A 25,041-nucleotide genomic window follows, 5' to 3' on the forward strand; every position below is an offset into this window, starting at 1 on the left:
GAGCCTGGAAAGCAGCAGAAATAGTGGGCCTATTTTGTCCCTCTACTTCCACTTCTCTTGTGGTTCCAGAGCCTGGAAAGCAGCAGCCGCACTACACCTCAGCTATTCTTCACCCTTCAGTTTCCTTATGGTTCCAGAGGCTGGAATACAAGCTCAAGCTGAACCTCCTCTGTTCTGAGCCTCCCAGTTCCCTTATGATCTTAAGAGTCTGGAAAGCATTAGCCATACTGGACTACTTCTCTTCTTCGCCTTCCAGTTTGCTCCAGACTACGGCGGGCAGCTGCCACAAGATCACGATAGTCGTCTGGCTGACAATTAGCGGCGAGCTGGGAAGCTGGTCTCGGCCAATAATCCACAAATATGCCCGCAGTAAACGAAACAAGTGCGAGTTTTAAGACCTTCTGAAGCGAACTTTTATGTACATGCTGGAACACCAGCCGGATAACGCGACCGGTGGACCATGGAGACGGGTTTGATCTAGCCGGTGGGGGGTGGGGGTGGGGTTGGGGGGGGAGTCCATCCTGTGGTAGTGATGGTGGTGGGGGTGTGTGTGTGGTGGGGTGTGTTCTAGCCAGTAGTGGTGATTGTGTGGGGGGGGGGCGGTTTATTCTTGCCAGTAGTGGTGATGGAGTTCGAGAATTTGGTGTCTGATGAGGAATGAAGTGTTGGAATGAGGGTGAGGAGGAGGGTGGAATGTGCCCGACAATGTAGGGGTGAGTGAGAGACAGTGTGGAGGGTGTGGGGTGTGTTGGGGTGTGGGATGTGTGGGTAGAAAGGTGGACAGGATGTGAGTAAGGGAGAGGGCAGGAAGTGTGTGGGGGAGGGGACAGAATGTGTGGGGGGAAAGAAGCAGAATGTGTGTGGGGGAAGGGGTGAGAATGTGTGTGGGGGAAGGGGTGAGAATGTGTGTGTGGGGGAAGGGGTCAGAATGTGGGTGGGGGAGAGGGTTCAGGATATGTGTGGGGGAGGAGGGCGGCAGGACATGTGTGGAGTGAGGGAAGGTTGAGGAGAGGGGGGGGGGGAGAGGAACAGATACCCCATTAATGTAAATCATTTTCAGGTTGACTGTGGCGACCTCAGACATGGCTCATTACCCCAGCCACTACCACCACACGGGGCTGGCCGGTACAGCACCTCGTAACCACCACCGCAGGACATGTGGGCCAAGAGCACATCCTGGTCACTATACTGCACAGAGTTCAGGCGTCCACCTCCGACGATCGTGAGGCCAACATAATGGCAAGGCAAAAACTGAGCCATTTGATGCGGAGGAAAGACTCGACCAGTGCTAACACGACTGGCTGGGTTCCAGCCACTGGTCATATACGCCGGCAGAATGACGCCTTACTGGCTGGTGTCAGGAAGGACGTGGTAGTGAGGTGTTCTCTTAACAACGCTGAAGGAGGACTGTGAGTGAGGGGAGGAGGAGGGGGTCACCTCCTTCGTCAGGCTGTTCTCTGTGTAGGACGGTGAGGTCTGCCTCACAGCTGGAACGTCGTGAGCTTCATGCCTTCCCAGACACGATGCCTCACACCTACCATTACCAACCAACAGGGTCGAGGTATATATAGTTCAGAGATAATGGGCAATGTATAGCAAGCAAGGACTCTAGTTCACAACTACCATTACCAAGAGATCGAAGAGTTAGATGGCTGTTATAAATCATGAGTTGTTTCCATCAGTCTCCATAGTCCTTAAGTCTAGAGTCTATAAAGGCAATATTTTCCAGGATTATTCGTATCTTCTATAAACCAACCAGGAGCAGTATTGAGCTACACTGTAGTCCACACCTGTTGTGGAGCCAACGGGGACAGACAGTCTTGCGACCCACTGGAGCGACCAGGAAGGAGCTGCCGTGCGCTGGCACAGCTACGGGAAAAAAGAGACGTTTGCCAAAAGAAGCAAATCAGGGATCCAGTCTTGCTCCTCCTCACAGATGTTACAGATGCACACTGCTCCACTCGACAGGTGTTGCTGGTGCCGGCTGGGCAACTACAAAGGCTTATATATATCCCGGAGTTAAGAGTTATTATACTTAGGAGAGACTATGGCTAACAAGGTCCATTGCACCATTAAGAATTCACCATAAAGTTAAAAGGACACCTACCAAAGCCTGACGAAACCCGGCCATTAGAACAGAGAGAATAAGGTCAAATGTCCTTCGGCAACCCGTAAAGGGCCCGTGTATTTAACGAGCTAACCATAAAATCACCACCTACCTCAAAATTACCCTCCGTCTGCAAAACTACGCTCTAACTACCAGTTCGCAATTCTTTCTCTCTCTCTCTCTCTCTCTCTCTCTCTCTCTCTCTCTCTCTCTCTCTCTCTCTCTCTCTCTCTCTCTCTCTCTCTCCAACATCGTCATTACACTTTCGGTCGTCATAAAAGTTACGTTGAAATATATATATATAAAAGAGATGGTACGTTTAACGTAAACACAGATTATGAATGCTACTGAGAATGGAATATATCTATCTGTGTATCTATCTATCTATCTATCTATCTATCTATATATATATATATATATATATATATATATATATATATAGATATATGATCATCTACTTGAGGTCACTGATATCAGGTGAACTCATTAGGAACGTTGAAGAATACCTCGATATTACTAGTATTGTTGTCATAGTATTGATGGTATGGTTGTCATGGTATTGATGGTATGGTTTTCATGGTAATGATGTTTTGGTTTTCATGGTATTGACGGTATGGTTTTTATGGTATTGATGGTATGGTTTTCATGGCACTTTTGGTATAGTTTTCGTGGTATTTTTGGCATGGTTTTCATGGTGCTAAAAGTTACATTGTTATTGTATTCTTTGAGCACGACCAAACGCCCCTTGAGCACGGCGGTACGACCCTAGAACAGAACAGCGGTACGACCATTAAGCACGGTGGTACGACCCTTAGGTATGGTAGCCTGTCTCCCAGGGTCGAAGCGCCGTGTTCACGGATCCTACCGTCGTGCTCAAGGGTCGTTTGGTCGTGCTCAAGGAAGACACCATCAGTGTATGATCAGCACCATGAAAACCATACCAAAAATACCATGAGAACCATACCATTAATACCATGAAAACCATACCATCAATACCATGAAAACCATACCATCAATACCATGAAAACCATACCAAAATACCATGAAAACGATACCATCAATACCATGAAAACCATACCGTCAATACCATGAAAACCATATCAAAATACCATCGTGCTCAAGGGTCGTACCGACGTGCTCAAGGGTCGTACTGACGTGCTCAAGGGTCGTGCTGACGTGCTCAAGGGTCGTGCCACCGTCTCAAGGGTCGTACCACTGTGCTCAAGGGTCGTACCACCATGCCCAAGGGTCGTATAGTCGTGTTCATGACTAGCACTGTCGCGCTCAAGGGTAGTACCGTCGTTCAAAGGGTCGTCACGTCATGTTCACTGGTCGCACAGTCGTGTCCAAGAGTCGTGCCGTCGTGTTCAAGAGTAGTACTACCATCATGTCCATGTTGGGGGGGAGGGGAGTGGGGAAGGGGGGGGAGTTAAAATGGCGACCGGTCAAGCAGAGGACGCCTTCTCCCTGAAATAACGTTGGCAAGCAAGAGGATGCCAAACCACGAAGGCCACACGGCATAGAACAATGGGTTATACTGTCCCGTCAAAACCCAAGGCTGCGAGATACATTTCCTCCGTTCAACCCCTACCCCACCCTCTACCTCCCCTTTTCGATTCCCAGGTGAGGATTGGGAAAACGCCTCGCTTCTTCAATTAAACTTTAAGATACGTTCTTAATGTCCAGTTTTATACGTCATTACAGAAGACATAAAGAACAAAAAAGGCGATAACTCTGTGTTGATTCCCGTGATAGCAGTTCATCACCAAAGACTTAATATCTGAACCTCTATGTTTCACTTTATCTCGGCTTGATTTATCGCCAACATTACCACATAAATGGCACTTTATGGCATTCCTCTTTTGGACGCTTTTAGAGGCCAGAACCTATGCCGTGTCCGTCCCCCAGATTGTTTCGATTCTTCGCCCCGCGATAAACCCTTGGATCGAATCGTCTTCGGTTACCTTATTTCGACCTGCATTTCCCCAGCGCACTTGTCCTCCTCTCTTGAATTCACCTTTTGGATTCGCCTCCATAAGGTGAGTGGGGGGAAAAGGCCAGCGAATCCCAGCGCGAGAGACACAATATTAACCCATATGGTAAATCGGTCTGGAAGGCCGCTCCCGGTCCAGCACCTCTGGAAACACAAGCCAAGTGCCAATTGAAGCCGAACCTTAACTTTAAGACGAAATAAATCAGACGAAATGTGAGCGGGTGAATGACATTAAGTGAGAGCCGTACTCAGTATCTGGACCCCCATCACTACGGCTTTCAACAGTCGCAACAGCAGAGGGAGATAGCCATCGCTGGCGCAGGTCCCCCTCCTCCAGGGGAGTCAGCTCCTACCGCTCCGTCCGGCATTCTGATGCTACGTTAATTCCTCCCCCTTATTCCCACACGCAGCAAAAGGAGGCATGAGAAACACGGCGGTCCTCCTCATTATTCACGACGAGACGTTCCAGTTACGTCTTCCAGCAGGCTGGTGCCTGGCAGCAACGTGTTACTTCTTCGGATGTCTTATCATTGTTCTGGGCGTAGGCTGCGAGAAGCGGGCCAAGACTAACCCGACCGTAGATTTTATGAGGCACAGACAACACAAGCGCCCACAGGTACAGCCCGCGACCTTCACGCCTCTCGCCCAAGTTACCTTCACAAACGTAAAGTTTGATGTGAAGCGTCTAATTATGTTTAGCTCTGTGGGTTGAGCTCCTGGAGGAAAAATATGATCTCCCTCACTAACTTCAGGGAGTCACTCCACCATCTCGGGGTTACTATGTAGTTTATCGTCCACTTCAACCACTTTTTAGACTAATTTATCCACTTTATTGCCTGAGTGTGTCTTTATGTCCTGCGGAGGAGTGTGTCCGCTAGAGGGGAGGATCTTCCCCAGCTCCCAGTGGACAGGACAAGTAGGTTTCACCAATTAGACGGTGCTGTCCGCCATCACAGGCACTGTCCACTCTACTAACACCAGCTTTACGAGCCTTAGAGAAAACGTCCGGATGGCTAGTAATGCAAACCTATTGAAACTCGACCGACCAGTTGGTGCAAGTGTCAAATACTGACCCAGAGTGGGACGGGGGGGCCGCTCATAGCAACTGTGCGTCTTATAGAAGATGTTCAGAACTTTGGATACTTCTTAATGCTATTTACCTTGACCCTATATCTATTCATTCATCTATTTATCTACAAGTACCCCAGAACCAATTTCTATGAAAGATTTCGGATGTTCTCCAGGGCCTTTCTAAGTACTTCTGGATCCAAAGGCTGTGTTGCTTCCAGTAACAGAGAAATGCAGACTCCTTTGGAATGAGTTCTCCGACGAGACTTTACTCTCAGTGATATAGCCTAGTAAAGGTGACTTCTCATTCGCAGTGTAACCTCTGGCTTAACTCACACAACCATAGAAAAGAGGATCCACGAACTAGAGAAAAACAGATCGGCCAGTATCTACACAACATCTAGCCTTCAGAACTTCATCTTGTATATCTTCTCATTCCCAGACCACGACATTCTCCTCATTTCGACGATATAAACCAGGCCAGCACATTACACCTACCACCAGGACCTGATACATAATGCAAGTAAACACGTCACAAACTTCATATTATAAAGATATGTTACGTACTGACACCAAACCACCAGTCATGACTACAGGCCACAGAACAGAAGCTAAGCATCACAGCAACACAAACATCAACCTAATTACTGAAATACTAACAGCCACCTGGCGTTTTTTCCATAACAAGGTGGACCACAAGACCAGCTTCTGCCCTCATCTCCGGTGGACGTTAGTCAAATCTCACACACCTCACGCTACCCAGACCCCATCCTAGGACACACTTCCAACCAAGAACACACAAACGTATTCACGAAACACTATGAAAGACACACCCACAAACAAACCATATCCTCAACACAAGCCACGAGAACCAACACGAAATCCACGTCTTCTCACCTACCCTTCACTCCCAGCGACACTCCCAACTCAATCAAAACCCTAGATGACTCCCCTGGCCCTGATAACATAGCAATCCAGTCATTTAAAGGCATTTTTAACCCAGTAAACACGACAAAATCCTCTCCTAAAGCCTTCCAAGCCACTCAGCTTGCCTCCCTCCACTCATCCTGCATCACTGCTGCCTTCGCCGTCCAAACTCCTCAAAAACTCAATGCTGAGAAAAGTCCGCAAAATATCCCAGACTCACTCAACAGCATGACTTGAGCCCTATTCATTCCACTATCACACCACACAAAAACCTCACGCAACACATCACTGACGGCAAGAACCAAGCACAGCCCCACTCCTGCACAGTACTATTGACAATAGACATCAACAGAGCATTTGACACCGTCCCCTATACATCTCCGCACACAAGAGATACTTGACATCGCCCTCCACAAGGATGGCAAGAAACGGTTAGCCAGCTTCATGGCTGGCCGCCAAGCCAGAGCCATTCACAAAGGCTTCACCTTCAAAATCCTCAAGCTACGCAACAGTAGTACCGCAAGGAGCAGTTCTTTCTCCGATTTTCTTTGATCTCTTGCTATATGACCTCCCTTCACCCTCGGCCAACCACATCCTCTCATATGCAGATGACCTGACAATTACATCACAGAAACTTAACGTTACACGCCCACAGCGAACATGCAACCAGAACACTGCCTCACAAACATGAAACACCACACCATGCAACTAGAACACTGGCTTGCTAAAAGAAGAATGTCTGAATCACCACAGAAATCCACCATTACCTTTGTACACTCTGGTGATCATAAATTCAACCTCCAACCCAAAGTAACCCTGAAAGAGCAACAGCTTCCGCTGTACTGAACTCCAGTTTCTATTTGGCATCACATACGGCACATATGTGAAATTCACTCCCAACACCGCAAACATACACAAAGGCCATACAGGAAGTAAACGCCCTTAGAACAGTTATTGACGCCAGTTTTGGACAAGAAGAAGAATCTCTTGGCATCGAATTCTAAATACTCATCCGCTCCACCCTAAACTATGCCTCACCTGCTTGGTCATCCAGCCAGTTAAATACAAACAACAAAACTACAAACTGCACAAAACAAAAGCGTTCACAACAATCACCGATTGGCCTACCAACCACAGACACTGAACACCTGCACAACGAAACCAAATTACTTCCAAGACAATCCTACCTTTACCTGCTCGACACCCACTTGTTTGCAACAGCTCTACACCTCTCCCACCCGGACCATTTTATGGCCAAGAGACAACAAGCTCACTCCCGCCTCGCTCTTGAGCAACTTTTACTCACCTCTTCTCCCAAAATATAACATTGATTAAACATATTCACCCTATAACACCCCAGTGAACAGTGAACAACTGCATCCCACCTTCATCCAATTCTTGAATTCTAATCCACACGATATACCTCCATGTGGAACGGCAACCCCAAGGAATGTGTGAGTTACACTTTCTTCTTTGCCTTGTGGACATCCCCCTAGCACCCAAGATGGAACTTCTCCGAGGAAGAAACTAAGTTCTTACTCCTCAGCTCTCCTGCACTCAAATCCTGCACTCAGATGTCCTGCACTCTCACATCACCACACTTGTTGACCTTCAGTTCTACCCATAGAGTCTGCGTACACAGCACAAAAACTATCTTTACGCCAGTGAACGATAGGTCTCAGAATGATCACCTGTTAACTTTAAAGAGGTTGATATGCTCTCAAGTATTTTCGTCTTTATGTCGTATTATGTCACTCTGAAAGTGTAAAGATCGTTTTTTTGTGCTGTGTGTTTAAGGCCGGCATCCTGCGCGCTGCGGGAGCTCCATACAAGGGACTTCTTGGCCACGAAAGTAAAGTAAGATAAGCACACACACACACACACACACACACACACACACACACACACACAAGAGCACTATATTTCGGCACAAATATTCATGGCGAATTAGACCGCTACGAAAACTGGAGGGGGGCGGGCGAGATGAAAAATAAGATACAAGAAAACTGAGAATATTTACAGCAATAGCAACATCATTATAGTCATATCTAATGATAATGACATAACGATAAGGATGATAGGGAGACATAAGAATGATAAGGAGACATAAGGATGATAGGGAGAGGGTCCTATTGAACTGTTACTGAAACTGAAACACTGTATCCCAACCTGTAGAAATACAGACCAATACCGTACATCGCAAGGCAAGGCCCTCTGAAGCATTGTAAGGGAGGTCCCTGAGGGTATATGGTAGGCCCTGAGCTTATATAGTGAGCCCTGAGCTTATATGGTGGGCCCTGAGCTTTTATGGTGGGCCCTGAGCCCATAGGGTGGGCCCTGAGCTTATATGGTGGGCCCTGAGCCCATAGGGTGGGCCCTAAGCTTATTCGGTGGGCTATGAGCCTATAACGACTGTCCTGACCCTAGTACGACTGCCCACGACCCTATGACGGTGGCCCATGACCCTACAGCAATGATCCCTGACCCTATAACGGCAACCCTGACCCTATAATAGTGATCCCTGACCCTATAACGGTAACTCTGACCCCATAACGGTGATCCCTGACCCTATAACGGCAACCCTGACCCTATAATAGTGATCTCTGACCCTATAACGGTAACCTTGGCCCCATAACGGTGATCCCTGACCCTATAACGGTAACCCTGACCCCATAACGGTGATCCCTGACCCTATAACGGCAACCCTGACCCTATAATAGTGATCCCTGACCTTATAACGGCAACCCTGACCCCATAACGGGGATCCCTGACCCTATAATAGCTATCCCTGATCCCCATAAGGGTGACACCTAGCCATACTGGTACTGGCTGGGGGACTGGGGACTCACCGCTCTGGGAAGTACGGACGTCCTGTAGATCCTGTTGTTGCTGCTGTTGCTGTTGCTGTTGCTGTTGCTGGTGGGACTTGGGACTGAGGTGCGGGTTGTCGCCCTGCCCTGCGGAGCCTCCGGAGGCCGCAGCCGCTGCCGCCGCTGCCGCAGCCGCAACAGCCGCGTTGTTCACCCCCTCCTTGGCCAGAGACTCCGCTGTACACAGACACAAACAAATATATGGTTAATGTAGGCAAGGTGACCCTTGGTGGTACTGAGTGGGTGGCGCTTGTAGCACTGGGTGGGTGGTGAGGTTACAGAGGTGACGCTGGTGGTACTGGGTGGGTGGTGAGGTTACAGGGGTGACGCTGGTGGTACTAGGTGGGTGGTGAGGTTACAGGAGTGACGCTGGTGGTACTGGGTGGGTGGTGAGGTTACAGGGGTGACGCTGGTGGTACTGGGTGGGTGGTGAGGTTACAGGGGTGACGCTGGTGGTACTAGGTGGGTGGTGAGGTTACAGGGGTGACGCTGGTGGTACTGGGTGGGTGGTGAGGTTACAGGGGTGACGCTGGTGGTACTGGGTGGGTAGTGAGGCTACAGGGGTGACGCTGGTGGTACTAGGTGGGTGGTGAGGTTACAGGAGTGACGCTGGTGGTACTAGGTGGGTGGTGAGGTTACAGGAGTGACGCTGGTGGTACTGGGTGGGTGGTGAGGTTACAGGGGTGACGCTGGTGGTACTGGGTGGGTGGTGAGGTTACAGGGGTGACGCTGGTGGTACTGGGTGGGTGGTGAGGTTACAGGAGTGACGCTGGTGGTACTGGGTGGGTGGTGAGGCTACAGGGGTACTGGTTGGGTGGTGAGGTTACATGGGTGACGCTGGTGGTACTGGGTGGATGGTGAGGCTACAGGGGTGACGCTGGTGGTACTGGGTGGGTGGTGAGGTTACAGGGGTGACGCTGGTGGTACTAAGTGGGTGGTGAGGCTACAGGGGTGACGCTGGTGGTACTGGGTGGGTGGTGAGGTTACAGGGGTGACGCTGGTGGTACTAGGTGGGTGGTGAGGCTACAGGGGTGACGCTGGTGGTACTGGGTGGGTGGTGAGGCTACAGGGGTACTGGTTGGGTGGTGAGGTTACATGGGTGACGCTGGTGGTAATGGGTGGGTGACACTGGTGTGTGTGTGTGTGTGTGTGCCTCTCTCAAAGAACTCATCTCTATCGTCACCATCAGATTGGTTTAGAAACTTGAAGGTTGCGATCAAGCCATCCCTCACTCCTCTCTCTTCCGTGGTAGGTAAATTCGTCACATATAACCACCTCAACTTAAATCAGCTCTCTCATTTTAGGAGAAATCATTATTGCCCTCTTCTGGACTTTCTCTATCAGTTCTATTGTGATTCGAGGGTGTAGAATATATTCCAGTTTGGTTCTCATGAAGGCTGTGTGTACCTTGCTTTACATGACCGTATCCTTACGCTTGGTGAAAGCTGTAGACAATGGATAGTCTTACTGACGTAATGTTTCGTCGACAGACGAAATACAACGTCGACTCATACACAGATTCCTACAGCGTCTTTCTTGCGAGATCATATTCATATCCATATCGAGGCCTTTTTCTTTCCCAGTCTCCTATCCTCACCAATTTCCATTCACCTGAGTTACATTTCATCAGTCGTGTAGTATATCAGATCAACTGAAGAGCTTGTCTACGTTCCTTTATAAAGTTGCTGGCAATCCTTTTCATTTTCTTACTTCGTTCATGATCTGAGCATCATCTGCAAACATATTCAGGTATAAGTCCAATTCTTCGGGAAGGTCATTCACACCACGAAGAACAACGGTCCCAGGGTGTGCCTTGCGGTACCCCAGTGGTGAGCCTCTACCCATTTGGAGAAGACGTCTCCGACATGTGTCGTTTCTTCCCTTCACCTACAAGAGTTTTCTGCACGTCTTAGGTGGCTGCGCCTTACGACTGCCTGAAATTTCCATCTCCTCACCACCTTCCTGCGTGGGGCGCAAAGCTGAACTCCTTCTGGACAGTGCAAGAACCCTCAATCCACCCACCCATCTTTCTCGTTCTAAAACGGAGCTCACTCTTTCGTAGGAGTCGATACAATTTGTTATGCACGAATCTCCATTGCAAGGGCCCGTGTGTCATCTCTCAATTAAGATGTCTTCCCGATGTAATGAATCATTCACTTCCTTTCTGATTAGCTTTTCTATCTTTTCTGACAAACCACACTCGTCAGCGAGATCCGTTCGTAAGTCTGGGCAATTTCTCGTTTCTCCTTTCTTAAAAGATCGGCGCGACGTTAGCTGTCTTCCACTCCACTCCACACCTTGTGTGTGTGTGTGTGTGTGTGTGTGTGTGTGTGTGTGTGTGTGTGTGTAAAGCGTCCATTGTATATTTCCGTATCCTCAAACCCGACTAAAATGGAAAGGCATTGACTCATCTAGATGCTTTCGAGAGAGAGAGAGAGAGAGAGAGAGAGAGAGAGAGAGAGAGAGAGAGAGAGAGAGAGAGAGAGAGAGAGAGAGAGAGAGAGAGCAGTTCTCTTCAATAGTTTCACACACACACATTCTGTGGTATAGAAACAAGTTCACCTTATTTCTTCATTTGGATCATTTTCCTGGTATTCAAAGTGGTGATGGTAAAGGCTGGCAACAGTGAAGACTTTGCGTGCTGAAGGAAAAGCTTTCAAATTCTCCAAGATTCATTGATATTTAAGAGACGTGTCCCAGATGACCTAAACACACACACACACACACACACACACACACACACACACACACAGCGTATCAGTCTGTATCACGTTTCAGGCACTAATGTCTTAGTCAGCAACATGTGTCGCCAATGTACTCGTGGGATGTATGTAACACACGAATGTGTCGTCTGTCGTATAATAAATTTGGATGAACAGACTCCATAATTACTTCTCCTGATATACTCCTCAAAATCGGATCTCCACCTCAAAATGACAATCCCCTCCCCCTAGACTGAAGACCAGAAGATTATTCAACATAATGACTAAAAAACAAAAGAAAAAAAAAATGTACTCGTGTATCTAATGAAAAAAAACAGGTGGTTCCAGCCTAACCTGAGTCGAGATGAGGGGGGACGGATGAAACTGAGATACTGCACCGGAGGAAAAAATATTACTTGACAAAGTATAAAAAAAAAAAGTTGAATAGGGGGAGAAGGGAGGCAGAAAAAGGGGGAATGGAAGGATTTGTTGAAAAGTTTCTGACCGCCGTAATGTGATTAAAAAGGAGTGGAGGAGAAAGAGTGCAAAGTTAATGCGATTACTGAGTCTCTAACAATCGCAACTTCTTAATCCTAACAATCTCATTTGTTTGATTATCTCTCTCTCTCTCTCTCTCTCTCTCTCTCTCTCTCTCTCTCTCTCTCTCTCTCTCTCATCAATGCTCGAGGCATCTCATTTTCCTCTTCATCATAACACTGATTTCTCGCACGCTTCTTTTTTCATCACATCTCGTCCTTCTTACAGATTAGCTTTTACACATACATACATACATACATATATACACATGCATGCCGATAGGTGTATATTCACATATACAACCCTATCCACACACACACACACACACACACACACACACACACACACACACACACACACATATACATTTCACAGTCAACCGTAACATAATCGTTGACCCCGCCGTCAACCAGATGGCTTGCGGAGGAGGACGCCTCACTCACTCCATGGCTTCCAGACTTCCTCAAAAGATCGTTGTCAGGCCGCTCCCTTCCGAGAGGGTCATCTCCACCTTCCAGTCCCTCACCTGAGGCATCCCACATGGAACCAAGATGGGTCACTTGTGCTCCCACAGGGAACCAAGATGGGTCACTTGTGCTCCCACAGGGGACTAAGATGGGCCACTTGTGCTCCCACAGGGGACTAAGATGGGCCACATGTGCTCCCACATCTCATTAACGATGCCTTGGTGGGGCTCAATTGCTGGATGGAAATATGTTGATGACTCGGCCATTGGTGACAGCTTCGACAGCAACTCAGCCAACTACCTCGCCCTCCGGAATACCCTTAACAGTTTTCCAGAACTGAACCATCGGCAACCATACAACCATTAACCAATCACCATGGCAACCATGTCTCCTCCTCCCCCCTACTGTCTTACTAAGCCCCAGTCCCCTCCAGGTTGTCCAGTCCACCAAGCTTCCAACCCTGTCCCACCCCCTACTGTCTCACTAGGTCCCAGTCCCCTCCAGGTTGTCCAGTCCACCAAGCTTCCAACCCTGTCCCACCCCCTACTGTCTCACTAGACTCCAGTCCCCTCCAGGTTGTCCAGTCCACCAAGCTTCCAACCCTGTCCCACCCCCTACTGTCTCACTAGACTCCAGTCCCCTCCAGGTTGTCCAGTCCACCAAGCTTCTCGGCGTCACTCTAGACGATCAACTAAGCTGGAAGGAACACATCAGCACCATCACAAACTCCTCTTAGACCTCGTCTCTTTATTCACCGTGGACTCGGGGACACGGCTTCCCTACATTTGAATTTAAGAACATCAACACAATATTCCTGTACCTCCTGTACCTCTCCCCCTGCCTGGCCCTCCTCCCTACCCAGCACACAGCAGGAGCGACTGCAGATGTTGCAGAAAGGCTAATGCAAGATTATCCTCGGTCCCTCTTACTCCACTTACCAAGAGCCTTTCAACCCACTAGATCTCCCGACTCTCTCTAACCATCATCACCTGCAACTCCATCTAACATTTCGGAAAGCAGCTACAGCACCATCCCCGCCACCGTCGCCCTCCCGACACCAGAGATCCCCCTTCCCTTGGGTTGCAGTTCAACAACTCAACCACCCGAACTGGTAGAGACCTCTACAATGACAGCCCCATCCTGAACACCGCAAAGGCCATATTGTTAACCCAAGTTATTTTCACTGGATGTGTTTTTCTTACTATATAAAAGCTTTCCGTGGCTATTGACTTAATACGCCTCTGCATATCTGAAGTCATTACCATATTTTTCAACAATGAAATATATATATATATATATATATATATATATATATATATATATATATATATATATATATATATATATATATATATATATAAGTAAATCAAGATTCGTGTCGCCTGAAACAGATTTACTGATTAATCCTAAAACTATAAACTTCACAGACGACCATTAAAAACAGTTTCAAATAATTCCTTCAAGACGTTAAATATGACACTGTTTCCTTCACTAGAAAGAGAGAGAAAGAGAGAGAGAAAAAAAGAAAGTCTACTGCGTTGGAGGCTGAGAGGATCCAACCGCTCATCAAGAGGCTCTGAAGCTCTTTCCTGGAAGATCAGGCATCACGTCATTTATTGTTATCCGGCGTCTATTGTCGACCTAAGCGGATCCTGATTGGTGATTTGCAGAAAATGTTCTACTGTGTTGCTGTATATATCTTTTTTTTTTTACTCCTCTTCTCTCTCTCTTTTTATAACTCGTTGCCGCTTGTTCTGTGCCATAATTAAGGCGGACGTTTTTCGTTTTTTGCCTCAACTTTCTAAGAGTATTTGGAAAGGCTTATGAAAATGGGTTAATTGGTTACATTGACGAACTCCTTCAGAAAGTGATTCTGGGGTTGAACTGTACGTCTGACCTAACTGTTCGCTTCTTTGCCGTGTACACTAGTTCACCACAGGTTACCTTCCTCTGTTGCCCATAGTAATCTGTGCTTACTGTGTCTCCTACAGCAGGTCCCGCTTACTGTGCCTCCTACAGTAGATCCCGCTTACTGTGCCTCCTACAGCAGGTCCCGCTTACTGTGTCTCCTACAGTAGATCCCGCTTACTGTGCCTCCTACAGCAGGTCCCGCTTGCTGTGTCTCCTACAGTAGATCCCGCTTACTGTGTCTCCTACAGTAGATCCCGCTTACTGTGTCTCCTACAGTAGATCCCGCTTACTGTGTCTCCTACAGTAGATCCCGCTTACTGTGTCTGATGTCGCTTAAGGTACAGAGTCAACGAGAAGAATACGAGGATGATGTCTTCATACTATGTGTTCATGACCACATGACGCATCCCTGATACCCATGGCAGACACAGTCATCCTCTCTCCCTCTCTCTCTCTCTCTCTCTCTCTCTCTCTCTCTCTCTCTCTCTCTCTCTACTCTCCCCTTCCCCCCACCCCCCCACATCAAGTTTCTCCCAACCTCACAGTTATCCATCTCTCTCCTCCAATTAACAATAATGGACAGCCTGCTCAAGCAAGTCGGGGGGGCCAAGTTCCCATAGCCCTTGAAAAAAAAAAATAGAAAAAAAAAATTAAGGGGGGGGGTTAAAAAAAATATGGGTAGATTTCCAGCCAAGTCCGATCCAATATCACACAAAATAATCAACAGAGATAATTATGAGATGAAGCTCTGCGCAGTAATTAAAACTTTAATGAATTAATTGATGGGAATCATTAAGGATGGTGGTGCATTTTTGTGAGGCAACACCTTCTGTCGAGGAGGGAGGGAGTGAGGGAGGGAGTGAGGGAGGGAGGGAGGGAGGGAGTGAGGGAGGGAGGGAGGGTTAAGGAGGTCGAAATCCAACTCAGGAAGGGTCTTATACCTTACCAGGATTTCAAATAGCTTCGTTCTGATCTCACGAAAAAAAAAAATATGACAAAAGATACGCTTACAAATTACATTAGACATATACACGTCATAGTAAATTATTTATGCACGTATCATTCAGTCACATAAATGATTTATATTGATGCATAACGAGTCGAAGATGTTCATAAAGTCGTCCTTTTCTAAGGTTTATTTTTTTTAAGGAGCGTCTGTGTCATTGTTGAGAGAGAGGGGGAGGGGAAAAAGAGCGAGTCTGAGTCTGGGCCGTGAATAATTGCACTATACTTGTTAAATACGGATTTTTCCCCCTCCTTCCCGTTGACGAACCCCCCTCCGAGTTGAGCGGAACTATTCGCTGATATTACGTTTCCGTCAGGCTAGAATGGGCCTTCGAGAGCCGTGTGGAAAGAGCGACGGAGGAGAAGAAGAAGGAGGAGGAGGAGAGACTGTGTGTGTGTGTGTGTGTCCTTTTTACGGTTGCATTGAGATTAGGAGAAGTGGAAAAATGCGTAACGCGAGGAGACATAGTTGAAGAAAAAAAAAAACTACGACGGGGTGGAGGGATAATATGATTAATGACTGATCCGATGAGGGTTGATTACACTCCAAGAAAAATGAAAGTTTGCATAATTTCTTTTGAATTACTTCCCCGGGAAAACAATTACCTTTAAAACTTCTAAGGTTTCACTTTACCAAATCCTCTTTTTCTATCTCTTTTTTTTTTTCTACTCTCTCAAAGCATTATAGAAAACACACACACACACACACACACACACACACACACACACACACACACACACACAAAAGATCACGAAGAACGGGTCATCAAAGTCGTATTCCACCACCAGGAGCTATTAACCCTGATTAATTTCGTCGAATCTAATCTCTATTGATCATTATCAAAGAAGAGACAGAGAGAGACGAAAAACTATGGACAGGATTATTCTAATTGGAAATTGGACACTCAAGAAATATTCTAGGATGCATGATGAAGTGTGGAGGAAGGAAGAAGTCACTGTTGTATGTCTTAACTGTGAAGTTGGGAGTCACTGTAATTATTACTACGCGTCTTGCAGTGAAAAGGTGAGAGCAGGTGTTTGCTCGTCCATATGTGGCAGTCAAAACATTCGTCGGACAGCGAAAGTATGTCGCGCTTTCATAGAACGCTAACCATTACACCACGGAGGCCCCTTTATGTGTGTGTATGTGTGTGTGTGTGCGTTTAGATATAGATATAGAAATATAACCAGAGGTAAACACATGGCATGATCCTATATCAGTAAAGCTTATCTTATTTAAAAGTAGACGGAATTACAAGTATAAGTACCTACTTTATTTAAAAGTAGACGGAATTACAAGTATAAGTACCTACTTTATTTAAAAGTAGACGGAATTACAAGTATAAGTACCTACTTTATTCCTATCACAGAAATATATACAGTGGTAATCTGGACGAAAGAATAGCTTTCACGTATATTTTTCTTTATGTTTCGTTTTATTTCATTGTCAAATATATTCTTGGTGATATGCGTTACTCCATCACTCCTTCTCCCCAAGACAGCCATTCTCCAGCACTCGCCAACACAACCAGTAATCTCCAACACTCTCGACACAGCCATCAGTCTCCAATACTCACCAACACAGTCAGTCTCCAACATTCCCTAGCAAATCCAGTCACACTCCCAAACACAACCAGTCTCCAACATTCCTTCATCAGCTAGTCTCCAACATAGCCAGCCTACAACACTAGCCCAATTCTCCAGCACTCCCTAACATAGTCTCCAGCACTCCTCTTCCCTAGTATAGTCAACAGTCTATGATACTCTCCAACTTTCTCCAACAGTCTTCAACACTTTTCAACAGTCTTCAACGCTTTCCAAAATTCTCCAACACTCCAACAATCCTAACATTGACACTCGCCATCTCTAACACTCGCCAGCACTACTCCAACACTCCTAACACATTTTTAACACTTCAAAACTCGACTAACACTCGATAACACTAAACTCCCAACACTACGCCAACACTCCCAACGCTGCTCCAACACTCCCAACGCTACTCCAACACTCCCAACGCTACTCCAACACTCCCAACGCTACTCCAACACTCCCAACGCTACTCCAACACTCCCAACGCTACTCCAACACTCCCAACACTACTCCAACACTCCCAACGCTGCTCCAACACTCCCAACGCTACACCAACACTCCCAACGCTATTCCAACACTCCCAACGCTGCTCCAACACTCCCAACGCTGCTCCAACACTCCCAACGCTACTTCAACACTCCCGACGCTACTCCAACACTCCCAACGCTACTCCAACACTCCCGACGCTACTCCAACACTCCCAACGCTACTCCAACACTCCCAACGCTACTCCAACACTCCCAACGCTGCTCCAACACTCCCAACGCTTTTCCAGCATCCCCCAACGTTCGTCAACGCTACACTACCATTCTCAACATCACTCCAACACTTCTCCAGCACCCTCCAACGGTAGTTCAACAGCCTCCAACACTACTCCAACAGTCGCCAACACTGCTCCAACAGTCTCCAACACTATTCTAAACATCCCTCTCAACAGCAGTCCAGCGCTCCCAACACTTCTCCAACAGTCGCCAAAAAATAGTACAAAAATCATTAACAACACTGCGAAAGTCACCAACACTTCTCCAACACTCTTCAACATCACTGCAACAGTCTCCAACACTACTCCAACAGCAAAGAACACTCACCGGCCGCCCTCAGCAGTTCCTTGGCGTTAGGTTCATACTGGGAGAGACGCTTCAACTTCTCCGTCAGCTCCTCCTCCAGGCGCCGGCGAGCACGCTTCTCCTTCTTCAGCTTACGGAGGTACAGTACTGTGGGAGAGAGAGAGAGAGGGAGAGTACAGTACTGTGGGAGAGAGAGAGAGAGGGAGAGTACAGTACTGTGGGAGAGAGAGAGAGAGAGGGAGAGTACAGTACTGTGGGAGAGAGAGAGAGGGAGAGTAGAGTACTGTGGGAGAGAGAGAGAGGGAGTGTACAGTATTGTGGGAGAGAGAGAGAGGGAGAGTAGAGTACCGTGGGAGAGAGAGAGGGAGAGTGCAGTACTGCAGGAGAGAGAGAGGGAGAGTACAGTACTGTGGGAAAGACAGGTAGGTACAGTACTGTGGGAGAGAGAGAGAGAGAGAGAGAGAGAGAGAGAGAGAGAGAGAGAGAGAGAGAGAGAGAGAGTACAGTACTGTGGGAGAGACAGGGAGAGTGCATTACTGTGGGAGAGACAGGGAGAGTACAGTACTGTGGGAGGGACAGGGAGAGTTCAGTATTGTGGGAGAGACAGGTAGGTACAGTGCTGTCGGAGAGACAGGATGAGCAGGATTACTGTGGGGTAACATGAGAGGTTGGAAGGCAAACCCAAGGTGGGTGCTAAAGGGGGAAGGATGGTGTTAAAATGGGCAAGGGTTGTGTTAAAACGGGAGAAGGTTGTGCTAGAGGGAGAAGGTTGATGTTAAATGGGAAGGGGTTGTGTTGAATGGGAGAGAGTTGTGTTAAACGGGAGAGGGCTGGTGTTAGAGAGGTTGTGATAAACGGGAGAGAGTGGAGTTAAACGGGAAGGGGTTGTGTGGAACGGGAAAGGGTTGTGTTAAACGGGAGAGGGTTGTGTTAAACGGGATAGGACTGGTGTTAAATCGGGAGTGTGGTGTTAAAAGGGAAGGACTAGTGCTAGAAATCTGACTTGATTATGTTCCTCAGAAAACGTCAGGTTGTGACAACCTTCACAAAAGTTGTAATATATCTGTGTGACGAAGGTGTAACAGACGAGAGGCTCTTACTTCCGTTACGCCTTCTCTGTTATTAATAATAATAGTAATAATAATAATAATAATAATAATAATAATAATAATAATAATAATAACGATAATAATATAATAATGATGATTTGATATTTGTTATGATTACTATAACAATAATAATGATAATGATAATAATAATAATAATAATAATAATAATAATAATAATAATAATAATAATGATAATAATAATAATAATAATAATGATAATAATAATAATAATAATAATAATAATAATAATAATAATAATAATATAATAATGATGATTTGATATTTGTTATGATAACTATAACAATAATAATGATAATAATAATGATAATAATAATAATAATAACAATAATAATAATAATAATAATAATGATAATAATAATAATAATGATAATAATGGGAGTGTCAGAACAGCTCAACAGAAAATGGCATGCGAGGCACAACTCACGTTTGACTTTCTCGTCCTCGACAAGCTGCTTCTCGAGGCGCTCTCTCATCTCCTTCTGCCGCTGGAACTCGAGCTGCAGATGTTCTGCGGGAGAGACGAGATGCTTAGCTCACCCACGGCAGGATATATATATATATATATATATATATATATATATATATATATATATATATATATATATATATATATATATATATATATATATATATATATATCACATGTTTACCAAATGGCGTCCTAGCTTCGTCTCTTCGATGTATATCAACTGACTGTTATATTTCTCTCTTGTGTCTCCCCTGATGATGTGATTATTACACGAAAGTGCACTTGGGAACTTTTCGTGTTTCATTTTCCCCGTGGACTCTATATATATATATATATATATATATATATATATATATATATATATATATATATATATATATATATATATATATATATGAGTCAGAAATGAAAAGGTATATTCACGTTTTCACACAAGTCCACCAACTTACTCAAAGGGAGAGAAGAAGGCTACTCATGGCAAGGACGTACTCATGAGTAGCTGTTTGTACTCATCATCCCTCACAAATCCAGCTCTACTAATCCCCCACCCTACCCCCGTGCGCCCCATCCCCCTGGGCTACTCACCCTTACTCAGCCCCATCCCCCTGGGTTACTCACCCCTACTCAGCCCCATCCCCCTGGGCTACTCACCCTTCTCTCTGTTCCACTGTTTCTCCTCGTGCCGGACGCTCTCTGCCGCCACCTTCAGGAGGTTCTGGATGTTGCCCAGCAGGTTCTCCAGCGATGAGAGTGGCGGGTGGTGCGGCGTGGGAGTGGTCATTTCCCCCCCAGAACCCATGCTCAGGCCAGCCAGCCCACTCAGGCCTGTCCGAGGTCAGTAACATGAGAGGGAATCAGTGTAGGGACCAAGAAAAGCCCTGGGGTAGTACTCGAAGTAAATGATATAAGAAGGAATAAGTGTAGGGACCAAGAAAAGCCCTGGGGTAATACTCGAAGTAAATGATATGAGAAGGAATCAGTGTAGGGACCAAGAAAAGCCCTGGGGTAGTACTCGAAGTAAATAATATAAGAAGGAATAAGTGTAGGGACCAAAAAAAGCCCTGGGGTTGTATTCGAAGTAAATAATATGAGAAGGAATCAGTGTAGGGACCAAGAAAAGCCCTGGGGTAGTACTCGAAGTAAATAATATGAGCAGGAATCAGTGTAGGACCAAGAAAAGCCCTGGGATTGTACTCGAAGTAAATAATATGAGAAGGAATCAGTGTAGGGACCATGCAAAGCCCTGAAGTACCCCAGGACTAATAAAGAAAACGGTAAGTAAATTACATAACGTATCAACTCTAAAGCCATTTATCTCTTGGTGATGATTACGAAAGACTGCAAGCACGATTACTGTATTTCTTCCATTAATTAGGGATAACATGAGGCTCAAATCACGACTGAATCTTCGAGAATACAGAGACTCTGCCCGGTGGCGACTGACCTGGAGGAAGACGTTCATCCGTGGTGGGCAGGAGGGCGGAGCTTTGAGAGGTTGTGGGTGTGGCGATGCTACTGCTGCTACTGCTACTGCTACTGATGGTGCCGGAGGACAGGAGGGTACCCATACCTCCGCCCAGGCCGGCCATGACCCCGCCTGTACTGTTGTTGTTGTTGTTATTGTTGTTGTTGTTGGCGGAGGCGGAGGTCAGGGTGTTGTTGGCGTAATGGAGCGACGGGCGGTCCACATAGTCGAAGTCTTCCCGGTCACTCAGGTCTGTGTAGGGGACACAACCGCTCGAGTTATAGCTTACGAGACTTACAACCACTCGAGTTATAGCTTACGAGACTTACAACCACTCGAGTTATAGCTTACGAGACTTACAACCGCTCGAGTTATAGCTTACGAGACTTACAACCACTCGAGTTATAGCTTACGAGACTTACAACCACTCGAGTAATAGCTTACGAGACTTACAACCACTCGAGTTATAACTTAGGACACTTACAACCACCTGAGTTATAATTCACGAGACTTACAACCACTCGAGTTCTAACTTAAGACTTAAAACCGAGTTATAATTCACGAGACTTACAATTACCTCAGTTTCAACTTAGGAGACTTAAAACTACACAGGTTAACTTAGGAGACTTACAATTACCTTAGTTGTAACTTAGGAGACTTACAATTACCTTAGTTGTAACTTAGGAGACTTACAACTACACAAGTTATAACTTAGGAGACTTACAACCACCCGTTATAACTTAGAGACTTACAAGCAACCATTACAACTTAAAAGACGTGCAATCACCCGAATAGTAATTTAGGAGACTTACAACCAACCGACTTATAACTTGAGAGAATTACAACTACCCAAGTTATAACTTAAGAGACTTACAACCAACCAAGTTATAACGAAAGATGTTTACAACCACTGGAATGATAACTGAGAAGACTTACAACCATCTGAGTTGTAACTTAGGAGGAGAAGAGAAGGGTAAAAAAACCACTCAAGTTTTAACATAGGAGTATTAGAGAGAGAGAGAGAGAGAGAGAGAGAGAGAGAGAGAGAGAGAGAGAGAGAGAGAGAGAGAGAGAGAGAGAGAGGAGTACCTCTTTCCATACACGTACCTACGACAAGATTTTGCAGAAGGACAGGGCTAGCGCGTAGGGCTCACTGCAGTTCTTTGCTCATTTCATATTACTGTTTCTCTCTGACGCCACTTATACTGCAGCGCGACCACCAATCTTGGGTTCATCTGGGACTGTTTGTGACCCATCATCAAGGGTTCTTTTAAATGCGTCTATATTCTCCCTCGTGCGTTTGTTTTTTTTTTTTTCATTTCACTTGTACAAGGAGAGAAAATCTCTCTCCATCTCTTTCTGTGTGGAACGTTTTTTGGATATGTTTTTAGGTGTCATTTGTGGACTTAATCAATCTACTTCTTTCTTGTCGAGACGTTTTTAGAAATAGTACATTGTTGATGCTCTTGATTATCAGCCTGGCGTAAGTGTTTATCCTTCTCTTCATATTTCTAGTGTGTGGGGTTCGATCCCCGTCGGCCTCTTATGATGGTTCATATGTTCCATGTCATGTGTTCTAATCCTCTGTTGATGGTTTTCAAGTGTTTCCGAATCCAATCTGATGAGTCTATTTCCCTCCTGTGTGTTTGGTAACCGTACAACACACTGGTATATAACTTTTGCTTCCGATCTACTCGTTGAACAATCATATTACGTTAGTTTCTGTCTCGTTATATGAAAGTTCTCATTATCATACCTCTCATTTCTTGGCCCGAGAAGTATCATCTCCTCAATACGCTGTACGAGTTCTAGTTCTTCATCCCTGGTTCCTCGTGCATCTTTGACGTTACCTCTATTGTCCATCCCTCAATCGAGCCTTGGACACTATTCAGGGATAAGTCTGTTCTTAATTGTCTCATAGTTAATATGCTCAAACCCCTCTTCGTTCCATCCATTCCAATTCTTATATTACATCTCGGGTCTTTTTTTGCGTCTCGTGTTTTGTCCTCTGATCTTTACATTTCACTGATTGTAAAGCCACTGCCTCAATGCATCTTATTGTAATTCCTATCACTTCCCTGTTCATCTCTAAAATCATTATCATAAATAAAACTGAGGCTGATAACTACCCCTGTGACACTCTGGATCGAATCTCATCATCAGACGTGGATCCATTTACAATGGCTGTGGATCGTGTGTCACTCACAAACACTTGGATCCATTTCCCTGTTTCATCTTTGATGTTTTGTTTCGTTGTTCTCATTCCTTGCGTTCGAGATCGATAGATGTCATTGTAGGAAGACAGAGATAGACATAGACAGATAAATACGTGCATAAAAAGATTAGATAAAAAGATTGATGGATAGATTGATATGAATAGATAGACAGATTGATAGAGATATGAAGATAGATGGATGGACAGACTAAGATGCTACGTAGATATATATAGTTATATAGACAGAGATAACGGGTGTTTGTCTATATGTATATATGTGTTATTTATATATGATATAGATATTGATGTTTATCTTACTGTAGTAAATATAATGACCAATTTTACCTCTACCCTTCAGTGAAGAATATTTACCCACACACAGCATGATTCAAAACTGGTCATAGTATGACCATACAGGTCACAGTGTGACCCAAACACGTTACAATATGTCACCCCTCTCAGGCCAATAGGTGACTCCACACAGGTGAATGTGTGACCCTATACAGGTCAGTGTGTGACCCCTACACAGGTTTGTGACCTTATACTGGTCAATATGTGACCCCCACAAAGGTGAAAGTGTGACCCTATACAGGTCAGTGTGTGACCCCCACACAAATTTGGGACCTCATACTGGTCAATATGTGACCCCACATAAGTGAATGTGACCATATATAGGTCAATATATGACGCCACACTCCTCCTGTTACTGTTGTGTGTGTGTGTGTGTGTGTGTGTGTGTGTGTGTGTGTACTTACGAGAACATATGACGGGAATTTGCCAAAAAGGCATGGCCAGCGCGTAGCGCTCACTACAGGGAAACCCAAAGTTATGACGAATGATTCGTGTGAGTTATGTGTTGTCGAGTGTTATGTATGAGATGGAGAGATTATGGGTATTTTATATGTATACATGAATGGGTACTGCATATGTATACATGAATGGCACCAGGTCACGGGTGGGTGAGGCAGAAAGATAAGACAACTACTGAGGCCAAAGGAATGAAACTTGACACTCACTGAAAGAGAGAGACGCATGGAAATGCCACAGTGCTCAGACATATTGCTAACGAAACCTCATTCATTGTGAAATGTAATAGTGATAAAGATAATAAATGAAGTAAGGCACTCACAGAGTGCGAGTTAATGAAAGCAGTAAATACGCCACAATAATCTCGTTGTGCGTGTGACGCCTTAACTTGTAAAACAGATACGGTGCATATCCTCGCCTTGCGGTATAACTAATATGAAATACAGTTTACTGAACCGTACGGGAACTACTCCATTTTCTGTAAATCGTTGTTAAAGATGATCGCATCCAAAACTATTGTAATAACTTGGGTTCTTAATTGTATTACTTGTCGTGTTGATAATCAGAGGAATAGAGTTTCCTTGTATCTAGCCTATGCCTTATCAGTCCTTGATGAAAGACAGTGAACTAAGAAACAGCTGCGATATTTACCGTTCCCTATGAGATTATTTGGGTCAATGTTATGTGGTCGGTCGACTGTCTATGAAGGGA

At 45.6% G+C, this 25,041-nt stretch overlaps 1 protein-coding gene across 8 annotated transcripts in view; it reads right to left on the reverse strand.

The window, feature by feature from the left end:
* LOC139762341 (dachshund homolog 1-like) overlaps window positions 1-25,041 on the reverse strand; it is a 223,882-nt gene that overhangs the window by 21,742 nt on the left and 177,099 nt on the right. For 6 of the 8 annotated variants that reach the window (XM_071687029.1, XM_071687022.1, XM_071687025.1 and 3 more), the window contains 5 exons: window positions 21,288-21,560; window positions 20,495-20,668; window positions 19,799-19,882; window positions 18,266-18,391; window positions 8,945-9,142 (listed from right to left, as the gene is read on the reverse strand). In XM_071687029.1, coding sequence (XP_071543130.1) covers window positions 8,945-9,142; window positions 18,266-18,391; window positions 19,799-19,882; window positions 20,495-20,668; window positions 21,288-21,560 — 855 coding nt within the window. The remainder of the gene's footprint in view (window positions 1-8,944; window positions 9,143-18,265; window positions 18,392-19,798; window positions 19,883-20,494; window positions 20,669-21,287; window positions 21,561-25,041) is intronic. The other 2 variants (XM_071687028.1, XM_071687030.1) reach the window with 1 other exon arrangement.

Source organism: Panulirus ornatus, chromosome 43 (genome assembly GCF_036320965.1).
Source record: "Panulirus ornatus isolate Po-2019 chromosome 43, ASM3632096v1, whole genome shotgun sequence".
Taxonomy (NCBI): Eukaryota; Metazoa; Arthropoda; class Malacostraca; order Decapoda; family Palinuridae; genus Panulirus; species Panulirus ornatus.